Source organism: Plectropomus leopardus, chromosome 4, assembly GCF_008729295.1.
Source record: "Plectropomus leopardus isolate mb chromosome 4, YSFRI_Pleo_2.0, whole genome shotgun sequence".
Lineage (NCBI taxonomy): Eukaryota > Metazoa > Chordata > Actinopteri > Perciformes > Serranidae > Plectropomus > Plectropomus leopardus.
Window position 1 is genome coordinate 10,354,160 of NC_056466.1, and position 12,571 is coordinate 10,366,730.

General features: G+C 41.2%; 1 protein-coding gene across 1 annotated transcript in view; it reads right to left on the reverse strand.

Annotated features, from left to right (window-relative positions):
• The window catches only part of LOC121941934 (VPS10 domain-containing receptor SorCS1), a 180,514-nt gene that overhangs the window by 25,286 nt on the left and 142,657 nt on the right, over positions 1-12,571 (reverse strand). Inside the window, exons 9-14 of the mRNA XM_042484952.1 lie at positions 11,011-11,190; positions 9,799-9,945; positions 8,839-8,941; positions 3,281-3,357; positions 1,225-1,316; positions 391-498 (exon numbers count right to left, since the gene is read on the reverse strand). Of these exons, the coding sequence (XP_042340886.1) occupies positions 391-498; positions 1,225-1,316; positions 3,281-3,357; positions 8,839-8,941; positions 9,799-9,945; positions 11,011-11,190 (707 nt within the window). The remainder of the gene's footprint in view (positions 1-390; positions 499-1,224; positions 1,317-3,280; positions 3,358-8,838; positions 8,942-9,798; positions 9,946-11,010; positions 11,191-12,571) is intronic.

The following is a 12,571-nucleotide window of genomic DNA, read 5'->3' on the forward strand; positions in this document are numbered from 1 at the left end:
AAAAGATGATAACTGCTCTTCCCACTTTTAAATGCTGTTAAAACTTTTTTTTTTAAACCAAAGTTTCTTGTCTGTTTTCTCTGGCATTTTTCCCCCCGTTGTATCATTTTGATCATTTTTCCTTCATGTTCTTCAAATGGACAGTCACGCTGTCGTTGGCTGCCAAAGCATTGATCTCCTGTGATCATAATCTGGAGACAGCCAGTTTTGATGTTGGGTAGACCTTGAGAGATTTTTTTTTTATTCATGAAAAAAGAAAACAGGCAGTCAGGAATGCTGAATCAAGCAGTCTTAGATGGAGCTGTACGCCCCCCCGACATGCATAGAGATTATTGTTGTTGCTTTGATTTTTCAGTGTGATTGATAGATTTCCAAATGTTTGTCACTCACGTCATGATGAGAGTCTCCTCCCCGGGCTCTCCCAGCACCCCGTCCACGAAAAGAGGCGTGTTGGTGAAGCTGTACTTGTTCCACTGCCGTCCTTCGTCAAAGCTCAACCTGGGAACACAAACAGCATTAGCACGAGCCACCAACGCTAACTGTGTGCACGAGCTAATGACCCTGAGAGCTGCTTAACAACTTTATTTTATATTCCACGCAGGGCTGAGGCGCTCTGCTCAGTGATCAGTAGACGCATGGCTCATTATGGCTTCAAACACGGAGGTGAAATAAGATGACAATTGTCAAAGCAGACTTTTCCACGGCTGGTGGGTTTACTAACCAGAATCATATCGTCCCCCAGGTCGAACACAACCTCATTTGCCTTAAAGAGCCACTCACAGGTTAGACTTTGCAGTGAGGCAGTGTGTAGGGAAAATATGTAGTCACTAGATTTTAAAAGAAATATACAGAAATAAACACTACAGCCGTTTTTGTGAGGAATTTTTACTCAACGAAAGGGAGAGCAGCCAAATTACACAATGGCAAATATGGATAAAAATGCTAGTTTTGATTTATTTATTTATTACTTTTTTTAATGTTAATATAGCAATAATATAAACACACACATACACATATATACATTACATATAAAACATATGCAATCCTGCATTAACTTTTTGAATGGCCATTTTCAGAAAAGATTAGGTAGAAATATAATAACAAAAATATATAATAAAAGATTAACCTGCAAGTTTCTCTTTATGACTAACTTAAGACTTGGGGGTTCTCTCTGTGGGAATTAGTCATGCTGTGACAAATGACGACTCTGTCACAATGACTCACCACAGGTGTCGGATGGGAAGCGGAGTGTGTCTTATTGCCACTAAAGCTCCTCCTTGGTCAAGATACAGCACCGCATACTCCTCATTGAAGATCTGCAGGGACGAGAACAGAGAGTGCTCACTCTACAGTGGCTTGTTAACTGTGTACATGATCAACATGTCTGCACACACCCACTCTGTATCACACAACACACACAAACACAGTAAACACCAAGGTTTGCTACATCAGCCAGCAAATGATAATTTTTCATTGCCGTGTTTAATTAGAAACAAGCCCCATCATTTGACAATGCCAGGATCAGGTGAGGTAAGGGCCACCCACAGGCACTGTGAGCAGGGACTCAAATAACTCTTAAAATTTCATTTGATTATCGACCTTAAAAAGCTCTGGCTAGTGTTCGAGGATTAAAAGGCTATATGATAAAATCAGGAAGAACGAGTGAGGGGGGGGGTATTTTTAGTGAGAGGATAGCAGGTCAAGTCAGTTCATGATCCTCCATATGGAGGCTGTAATTCAATTGGGCACATCATGGGAAAAATTGATTATACGGTCCAAGTCTGTGATATTAATGATATAATATTAACTGCAGTGTGCATGAGTGTATATCAGCTGGAAGCTGACCTCAGCCAATAGCCACGTGTCTCGACAGACTATAACTGACACTAGAAGTTTATATATATGTATACTGTATATACCGATCAGCCAAAAAATTTAAGTCATCAGTGGGTGAAGTGAAACACATTGATCACATCGTAACAATGCGATGTTCTGCTGGAAACCTTAGGGCCAGTGCAGCAGACAGAGTTTCCATCGTTTTTTTGCCTCCTAAGCATTAGTTTGTCACTTGTAGGTTTGATTATTGATCTGTCGATCCATTCACGGCTGATCAAATCACATCGATGGTTGAGAAGAGCTGTTTGTAAGCGAAAGTTTATATTTAAGACCAAAGAGAAAGAACGGTTAAGTTTCACTTTCAATGCGCCCAACGCTCTGCTGTGATGTCTCTGACACAAGTGTGCTGTAAATAAGTGAATGGTATCTATATTACAATAGTGCTCCAAATGGACAGTCCTACTCCAATAATCTAGTTGTTGCGGGCCGACAAATAAATTAATGCGGGGAAGCCCTTTGCATAATCTTCCCTGTTTACAATTACAATTTGCATGCACAGGTGTAATTATGAAAAAGAAAACTTTCATATTAGTGTTCTCCTAATGGCCGTGAATTATTTGTTCTGACTTTCCATTTTGATCATTTGATTGCTCCAGATGCCGCTCCTGTGCTCTCTCACTTGTTTCTTGCAAACTAGCTATGTTTACAACAGCAAAAATGGCACCATAAGTATGAGTGCAGAGGATGTTATTGATGATGGTACATTTTACAGCGTTTACAGTGACTCCGAAATTCAGCCGTGTTCACTGGAGCCAGAGTGTACCGTTGCAGAACTGCAGGAGAGAGAAACCAAGGCTGCAGCTGAATAAGACGACATTGCCAGCGGAGACCCTCCAGACCTGAGCTGCGAAGACCAAACTCTGACTGGTGCCCTCCAATGCCAACAGAAAATATATCATTCTGCTGCATCAAATTTCAGCGTGGGCAGTTTTTGTTGGATGCTGTCGCAGATGACAACCTAAGAGAGCCAACGCACAAGTTGGCTTTAAATGAAAGTTTTACTCCTCACTTGGACAAAGACGTGCTTTGAGACCTTCTTCAGGATGAAGATAAGCCTGAAAAGATAACTGTGACCCACAGGGCTGAGAGAGAAGATGACCAATTAAGTGAGTGTTTTGGGTGTCAGACGTTTGTGTGCAATGCATCCTCTTACATGTAGGCAGTCCACAAGCAGGAGAACTCTGCTTTCTAGGACTGAGGGATTTAATGCTTCAGTTGACTACATTCAGCATCAACACTGATTGGAAATCCACATAAAAGGTGGACATTTTCCCTTTGTAGGTGTCTCCACAAATATTTCAAAAAACTGTTTTATTATCTTCTGCAGTGTCATTATAGCTGACAGAGTGATATTATAACAAAAAAAACAAAAAAACCCCCTCACCTGTCTCCATGTGTTTCCTGCATCCGAGGTGACGAACACACTGACATTGCTGCTTGTCAGCTCTGCACCGATGGAGCCTGGAGGTGAGGCGGCACACAGATAAAAGACAAACTACAGTAAGTGTGTAAGTTGGGATATTGCATAATGCAGACACAGGGAATGAATTCTATTTTAGATCAAATAAATCCCAAATTTTGCAAAGAACCTTTAGACTGGCAGTACAGCAGGGGGCCCTAGCCTGCAGCTGCAGATCGGGGTTGTAATTACAGTGCTCCACAAGATCGACTGTGCAGTGCGACATTTGCCCATACCCCTAAATTAACCAATAAATCCAGATTACTGTATTCATCTTTCAGCAGTTCTGACCATATTAAGAGGAGCTTTCCTAATGCTGTGCAGACTGCTGTAATTGCTTTAATTTAGCCTGTAATTGGTGCCAGGTGGTTAAACACGAAGCTGTGAAGTGGTGCAAGTGTTTCAGAGGCTTGGTTGTCCCGTTGTCTGAACTCTTCTTGAGAGACAATTTACTTTATGCTCCCTACATTTTGAAAGTAACCTAATACCAGCTAAAAATATCCACTCTGTAAATTTTGTCTCCTTTCTGCAGTGATGTAGAGGCAGCAATATGTGTGCAACTCACCATAAATCGGTGTGGTACTTTATAATGACAAACTTACCCCAGTTTTTTTGGCTTGAACAGAGCCCCTCACTAATTAGACTACGCCTCTTGCCTAATGAGCGGGGCTGACACACATTAACACTGATAGTCACACCTTGTGACAATTTTGAGTTCTCCAACAAAAAAAGTGTGCGCAATTAGTTACAGTCACTTAAGACATAGAAAAAGTGTGTGTGTGTGTGTGTGTGTGTGTGTGTGTGTGTGTGTGTGTGTTTGTGCACGCACCAACAGTAAGTCCATTATGCCCAACCAGAACGTAGAAGTAGGTCTACAAAATCATGTATACACATAACTACTCACAGGCTACTTTCTAAGGTACACCTTGCTAGTACTGGTCAAACCCCCTTTTGCTCTCACAACTACCAACCCCTTTTTTATTCACAGGGCGTCAAATATTGCCACTTGGTAGCGTCCCTCGCCGCGTGATACTGATGCCAACGGCACCTTTTGGTATCTTTCATGAGACACACCAGGCTTTGAAGTAACTCTGATTTAGGGCCATCCATGGCAATACATGACGTTAAGAATAACTAATGTAGTATAAAGAGCAGGGAAAGTCTGTGAAGGGTGGGAGGGAGAAGAGGTAGATGGGTCAAACTAAATCAAACTTCAGGACACCGCAGTTAGTCTCCCGTCTAAAACCAAAAGTCAATGTTGTTTTAATGTAATGTGAGGCTATTCATGTATGGTTATTGTACACTACTGATGTAAATACGTTGCTTTTACATTACACAACAAATTGAGTTATTTTAACCCAAAACATGGTCTTTCTACACACAGCCAAGTAGATTTGTTGCTGAACCCTAACTGGTCGTTTCACAACATGAGCCATGTGTAGCTCAGTGTTTCAGCTGTGTCACATAGATGTGCTAAAGGGTGCGCTGCACATCACTATGACACACTGAGGAGCGTGACGAAGCTTTGATATTTGACAAGCTGGGAATGAAAACGAGTTCCTTAATTCTCTGTGGCACTGATTCAACAATGCGCTGGGAACATTCAAAATTTCTGTCCATATTAACATGACAGCATCACACAGTTGCTGCAGATTTGTCGGCTGTACATCCATGATGCAAGTCTGCCGTATCCCAAAGGTGCTCTACTGGATTGAGATCTGGTGACTGTGGAGGCCTTTTGAGTACAGTGTACTCATTGTTATGTTCAAGAGACCAGTTTGAGATAATCTGAACTTTGTGACATGGTGCGTTATCTTGCTAGAGGCAGCCATGAGAATATGGGCACACTATGGTCATAAAGGGATGGACACGCTCAGCAACAGGTAGGCCATGGCATTTAAACATTGCACAGTTGGTACCAAGATGGCACAAAATGTGCCAAGAAAATATCCCAGGCACTATTTCACTACCTCCACCAGCCTGAACAACTAATGCAAGGCAAGACAGTTCAAAACTTTAACCTTGTTTAAAGCAAATTCTGAGCCTACCATTTGAATATCACAAAAGTAATGGAGACTCATCAGACTAGCCAACATTTTTATACTCTTCTATTGTCCAATTTTGGTGCTAAATGCAGTCTAGCCATTCTCCTCTGACATCTACCATCAACAAGACATTTTACCAAGAGAACTGCTGCTCACTGGGTATTTTCTCTTTTCCCGACCATTTTCTGTAAACCCTTGAGATGGTTGTGTGTGAAAATCCCAGTGGATCAGCAGCTACTTCTCAGACAAGCCCACCTGGCACCAACAACCATGCCACTTTCAAAATCACCTTTCTTCTCCATTCCTTGATTTGCTTGATTTGAACTTAAACAAATTGTCTTGACTGTGCCAACATGCCTGAACACATTGAGTTGCTGCCACATGATTGGCTAATTATATTTTTGTGTAACAAGCAGTTGAACAGGTGTACCTAATTAAGTGGCCACTGAGTGAACAGTCTGATATTGTGCCTTTTTCTAGTCCTTAGACTGTTGGACATGCACTGTGTAATGTCTCTATATCCCCAGATTTCACACCATAAGTTAGTCATTAAAAATGTTCAAGTTTTGTTGATGGCAAAAACTACCCAAATTAGCCCAAGGATGTAAAAGCAAAGATTTTTTTCCCCCTTTCCTGGCATCTTAAGAGGGAGTTAAAGCCACAGTGAGACTGAGAAGTGTGGGTTGTTTTACAAGCTAATGATAAAACAATACCAGACTTCCTCTGGCTCAGTTTATTTTGGCCGTTTTGTAGCTTGAATAATGACACAGATCAAACAAAATCAGCCCATTGTTCTATTCCCACATCCCTGAAACTTGTTTAATTCACATTGTTTCACAGGTCCAGACACCTTCTCCAGACACCTGAGGCGTGTGCTGATGTGTTATTGACAGTGCTGGTCCATGCGGGAGTAAATATCACTGAGGTGTGAATTCACCTGGGGGGCTGCTGATCTCATATTCCTCCATTTCTTTGTTTTCTCCCTGCTGAGTCAATGAGAGTCTTTGCTTTCACTCCTGTGTTCTCAAAAACAGCCATGCTCTGAGGGCTAAAACAGGAAGATTATATACCTTTCGTTGTGTCATTTGCCCTGTTCAAAGGTGAGGTGACACATGCATGTTGTCAGAAGCCCGCGGGAGCTGTACACTGAGGCTGAACAGGGACAAACTATTGAAAACACAAAGTAAAGAGCAAAAACTTGCAAACAGCCAAATGCAATGGCATAGAGGAAGGCTGAGTTGAGAGCTGCAGTGCCATATTGGAAGCATCACTGCACTGAAATGTTGAGTGCCAAGATTTTCAACTAACTGAAAGAACCAGAGTTTTTTGGCTTGGTCTGTCTAAGTGATTTTCGTGGTCTTTGTCTCCTCGAGTTAACATAACACTATCTAATGCGTCAGTGGATGGAGAAAAAAAAACTCCACAAAAGAGGAGATGCACTATTTGATTGCAAATGCCATTGCCAATAAAAACACAACTCAGGGAAAACCAGATTCATGTCTCCTTTGTTGTTGTGTTGTGCTGAATAATATTTGAGCAAACACAGAATTCATTTCACCTCATCAACTGAATGCATCCTGGTAGCATTGTTTTAGAGCTGGATTAGCTTTAATAAGTGTAGCTTCTATTTGTATAGTAAAATGTAAGTCTGATCTAATCCAGTGGCATTAAAGGTCAAGTGTGTAAGATTTAGGGGGATTTAGTGGCATCTAGAGGCGAGGAATGCAGATTGCAACCTGCTGAATACTCTCCTGGTTAGAATTCCTTCAGTTTTCATTGTTCATGAGGTCTTGACTGATAGCCAAATTATCTGCAGAGGTCTCTCCCTCTCCAAAACAAACGGACCCGAGGCCAAATGCATAAATGATGTGTATGCACAAAAAAACATGCAACGACTTCTTCCTGCACATAATATTGTATTTGTGAATCTCACACAGTCTTAAGACCAGAGGTAAACGCGGGTTTAGCCAAGACAGTTGCGGGCGAAATAATGAGGACGAGATTAAACATGGGCTCAGTTGAGAAATGGATAACATTATTTTTGGTTGTTTGCCAATTTCACTGATTTTTATTTTTGCAGCCTGCACGGTGCTCTGTAAAATGTAACTCGAAGGCCCATTTATAAAAATCTATTTTGAATTATTAATGACTGATGAATTTCATCATTGTTTTAATTTACATACATCTCCCTGTTAGTGATCGTTTAATTTTATCCTCCGAAGAACTTTTAAAGTTAGTTTCAACATGAGCGCTGAGTGAATTATTGATCATCACTTTGATATTAAATAATAATCATGAATGAGATCTTGACACGATGACGGTTTGCAGATATGTGATGGATTAATGATACGGATGATAAAAATTGCCACAGCTTTGTTAAACAACAGCTGCTCTGGCAACACAGTCGGTGAAATTTCACTTTACCACATTTCTCATTGAGGGGTCAAATTAGTGGTATCAGAGGGGCACAAATACTGATATGCAAATGTTTCATTGAAGCTGTTTCTAAATTCATTCATGGCAAACTGTGGGTGTGTAAATGAGGCCTGTGCACATACGCCAAGCAACACAATAATCAAGATTTATATTACAGCAACAGGTGCTCAGCTTCATAAATCTGACAAAAATAATGCCTGTGCATATTTCTGGCTTTGTGCGTGAACACAGTTTTACTTGTGAATCTGAACAGAGTTTTATGCATCTGGCCCGTGATGATTTGAATTGGAAAAAAAATCTCTAAATTGAGCGGGTTCATGTTAAAAAAATTTTTTCCAAAAGTGCTCGTCATGCAGAGGCTGCCAAATACGGTCGATGTAAAAAATTCAAATGGCCTCATCTAGAGCTAGTATTTGGTTTGTCCGTTCTATTTTTTATTTTTTAAGATTATTTTTTTGGCTTTTTGCCATTATTCAGACAGGGCAGCAAACGTGTCAAATGGGGAAAGTGAAGGGATGACATACAAGAGCTTCAGGTCACAGTTAAACCAGCAGTTGCTGCAGCCAGGACGAAGCCTCTGTACATTGGGAGCCCGCTCTACCAGGTGAGCGTCCCTGGTTTGTCCGTTCTGGGCTACTGTAGAAACATTGTGGTGCAATATGGTGGACTCTATGGACGAGACCTGCTTCCTATGTGGATATAAATGGTGCATTCTAAGGTAACAAAACACAACGATTCTTATTTTCAGGTGATTATATACTAAAGAAACATACTTATTTCATTATATAACATTTCTTATCCAATATGTCCCCCTAAATTCTACACACAGGACTTTTAAATCAAAACACAATTCTATTTAAAAACTACAAATAACATGAAAAAAAATGTCAGAGAGGGCTGCAATAGGGTTTTTTGTTTTTTAAGAAAAAACTGTCAGAGCTTCAAGTCGACAGAGAAAAGAGAAACAAACATGTCACTCAAAAGAGGCTCCTTCTCACCCACCTGATGCGACAATAAGCCCCGGCGCTGAGTCCCTGCTGGCTATATTTCCAGATGTGTAGGGATTCGCAGACACGTGCAGATGGAGATGTAATGAACAGTACGGCTGCAGAAAATAAATCACAAACTCAGTTATCAAACCTCTGAAACAACATCACTAAAAACCTTCACGAGACACTTCTGAATAAAGCGTCTGTTGCATCGACTTGGATGCACAACCCTCCCAAGTCATAAGTTTTATCACAAACACCATTTCCCCATTGGCTGGTTTCACCATTAATTTTGATTGGGTTAACCTTTACTGACACAATTCTCATTACGAGCCAGCAAAATGCCAGTGGTGCAGGGCATGTTGTGACGGGCTGTTTAGAGGTTTATTAAAACTCTGACATTTCCTGACAAATGACTGTATAATACGGGCAGAAGGCAAGGCATGCAGCGGAATTACTAATTGGTTCATCAAAAAGGGGTGATTATTTTTTATATAAAGTCATGTTAAGAGAATCGGCTAATGCAGCAGTGACACAAACCATCAGATCTACGCTGTCATCTTAGTCTGGCTTCTTTTGGGCGGTTGCAGTGCTTAAATGACAAACAACATCTTGAAAACATACACAGTTAGATTCTTTACTCTGGCTTTTGAGTGAAAACTCGAAAAATATGAGGAGCGGCCAACTTTCAGAGGCTTTCGGGAATAAAAGACATAAAAAAGAAGCTTTCCTGTCAGACACCTCTTTTTCTCTGTGTTTCTTAAATGGGAGGTCAGCTTATTGGACTGAATCAAAATGGCTGACCTTTCAGCTCAGCAGCCTCAGAGCACTCAGCTTTGACGGGCGCTGCTCTTTCTGAGCTCGGCCTCTCATTGCTGCTGGGATCAGTCAACTCCTGTCAAGGCCTCTCTTTGATGGAAACGCACACATACAAAAACACGTATGAACGCGGCGCTACCTCGCAGATACTCACGAGCACACAGTGAATGCTGTTGCCTCTCAGGTCTTTGCTCGGGGCCTGCAGTAACCTCCAGTCTCTGCCTCTGTTGTAGGTGATGTGCGTCTTCACTTGGTTGTCCGTCTTTTTGTTGGCGAGGAACATCCCTTTTATTCCTGCTACCTGGGAAATTAGAAAGAAAACAGCTCACAAACAGACTTCACATGTCCAAAAGATATTTCTATATCTTCGAGTCACGTTGCAGAAAATGAAAGCAACGCACTGCAAAGCAATCGCACGCCCTGGGGCAATGCAGCCGCACACACGCACCTATTCTGTATTCCCAACAAAAACCAAACACAGCCACAAACACTGAGTGGGAAATGATTGACTGTCTGGGGACTTTTGAGTAATCAATGCGTGTCTTAAATGAATCTGACTCCTTGTTGGAGGCCCGGAGGAATAGCTCGGGGAGACTGAATTGAGTCAGTGAGAGTCATATCAGGTGATGAAACTCCACTTTAGTAATTGACAGATACTTCAATCTCCCTTGGAGGCGAGATTTAGCATATTCTACGTTTTGGGTGGCGACCTCAATCAAGACAGTGGATTTGATTTTATCACCAAGGCCACAGCAAGACATGAGCATCAGCATCTTAATTATTTGATTTGGAGATATAGTTTTAGTCTACTATGCCTTTAAAAATCATACCTGAGTGCCAGAGCTTCACATTAGCCCTTAACACACTTTTTTCTTTCTTTTTGGATTAGGTGCATTTTGTGAAGTAATATCTGCAGTTATTCATCAAAGAAAGAAATAATCTCAGCCTCCCAAAAATCTATATCCCTGGCACAATCCCCTCTTGCCTTTGTTGATGTCAGCACTTTGAAGCTGCTTCGTATTCACACAATGTGCTCTGAAGACTGTAGGCCTACAGCAGCAGGGGTTGTTTCCAAAATGACAAAACAAGTACATTTCATCATCTCTGCCTCCTGGCTCTAAAATATTGATCAGTGTTCATAATAAACTTGTGGGTTGAGCACTCATCAAGCAGGCCTTTATTTGATACTGTTATTCAAAAAGGAGAAATTGGCCAGAATGAATACTGCAGACTTGGGGGGTGGGGTGTGTGGCGTCGGGCCTTGTGTTCAGCATACTAATCTAAAACTAAAGCAGAGTCATTCCATTTTCAGCAGCCCATAATACTCTGCTACACAGAATTTTATGTCGTGTCTATGTTTGTTTACCTCATAGAGGTCGACCATGACGTTGCCCTCGGGGCCCATACTGCTGACCACGTTCTCCAGGGCCAGGGTGTAGTAGACCCCCGATGTGTCCGACACGTACAGGTTGTAGGTTTCGTTCTGGTTCCACTCTTGTACGGCTGCAACCACACGATTTTCATCTGTGCTGATCACATGGAGGTCCTGGCAGAGAAGCAAAGTTAACACCAGCAGATTCTTATTAAGATTCCATTTTTTCCTGGTTTTCGTTTAATCTGCAGTGTGGTGTGTTTTTCAGTTTACTTTTGTGCTGTAGTGAAGTGAGACGTGCTGACATATGTTGAATTTTTTATGTGATGAGAAAGTTATATCTTCATTTGGTATGTAATCATAAGAAAGGCTAATAAATGCGAACTTTCACACAACTCGTGAATAGTAATCCCAGTGTCATTTATCCGGTCGTGTGCTCAGTACTTCCCAAACATGCATTTTGATTCTGATTTACAACTTATCACTACAAACAGTCTCATGCATGGCTGAGTAGTGTGCACAGACACTCTCACTGGTGTGTGATACTCACAGGTGGGAGTGTTTTAAATCATAAGGTTTTAGTGAAAAAGCTGTTTTTGAGAGGCACTGAGCATATGTAACATATGATGACGCATGTGACTTTGCCCTTTTGGATTCTTTGTTCACTGTGGAGACATGGAAAATAAAAACAAAAACAAAAAAATCTCCATGAATTCAGTGCAACACATAGTGAGTTACTGAAGTATAAAAATGATCATTTTCAAAAGTATTCATTTAACTTTTATATTCATTTATCCTAAAATAGAAAAAAACTGAAAAGCAACAGCCCTGAATACACTCCAATTTAAAGTTGGCATTTGTGAAGGTTTAATTTGCTCCTTAAAAACATTTTCTCTTATGCCTCAACGAGAAATACAAAGACTTTTAGATTGTATACTGTTTTACCCTCCTGCTGCGTTTAATCATATTCAATAATCAGAATTGCTACATCCTCCGCATTCACGTATCTTAACTAAGAGGATACTAACATCATCAACACTGTGTCAGGCTTATTGGGCAGAGATTAAGCAGCTGAGGCCACGCTGTTTGGCTGTGTACTTCATCTACCTCTGACTGTGCCAATAACACCTTGCAGTCAGCCGACAGCAACCCGGGGCGCCTAGGGCTTGATTGAATAAAACATGTCTAATTGTCAATGGGGACGTGACAAGCGAGGCCATGTGCACATGAAGCAGCACGGAATAACAATTCTGGAAACACTGTGAGAGTTACTTTTGGCCTTGATTTGCCCATAAATAACAAAGAGAGTGTCACGCAGAGCCGGCGATGAACTGACGCCTTACTGCAACTTTAGCCCACATACCAAACAAAGCTGGAAGCGAATTATGTGCCTGCGAATGCAAACTACTTCCATGAAACAGCAGCAACTAAATTTGAAATTTGTCTCACATATTCTCTGTGACCCATGATGAAATATCAACTCTTACTGAGAATTAATTCACTATTTATTAATCACCCGGTGAGTGGAGAATCCAAAAAGACTTCATGAATTGAA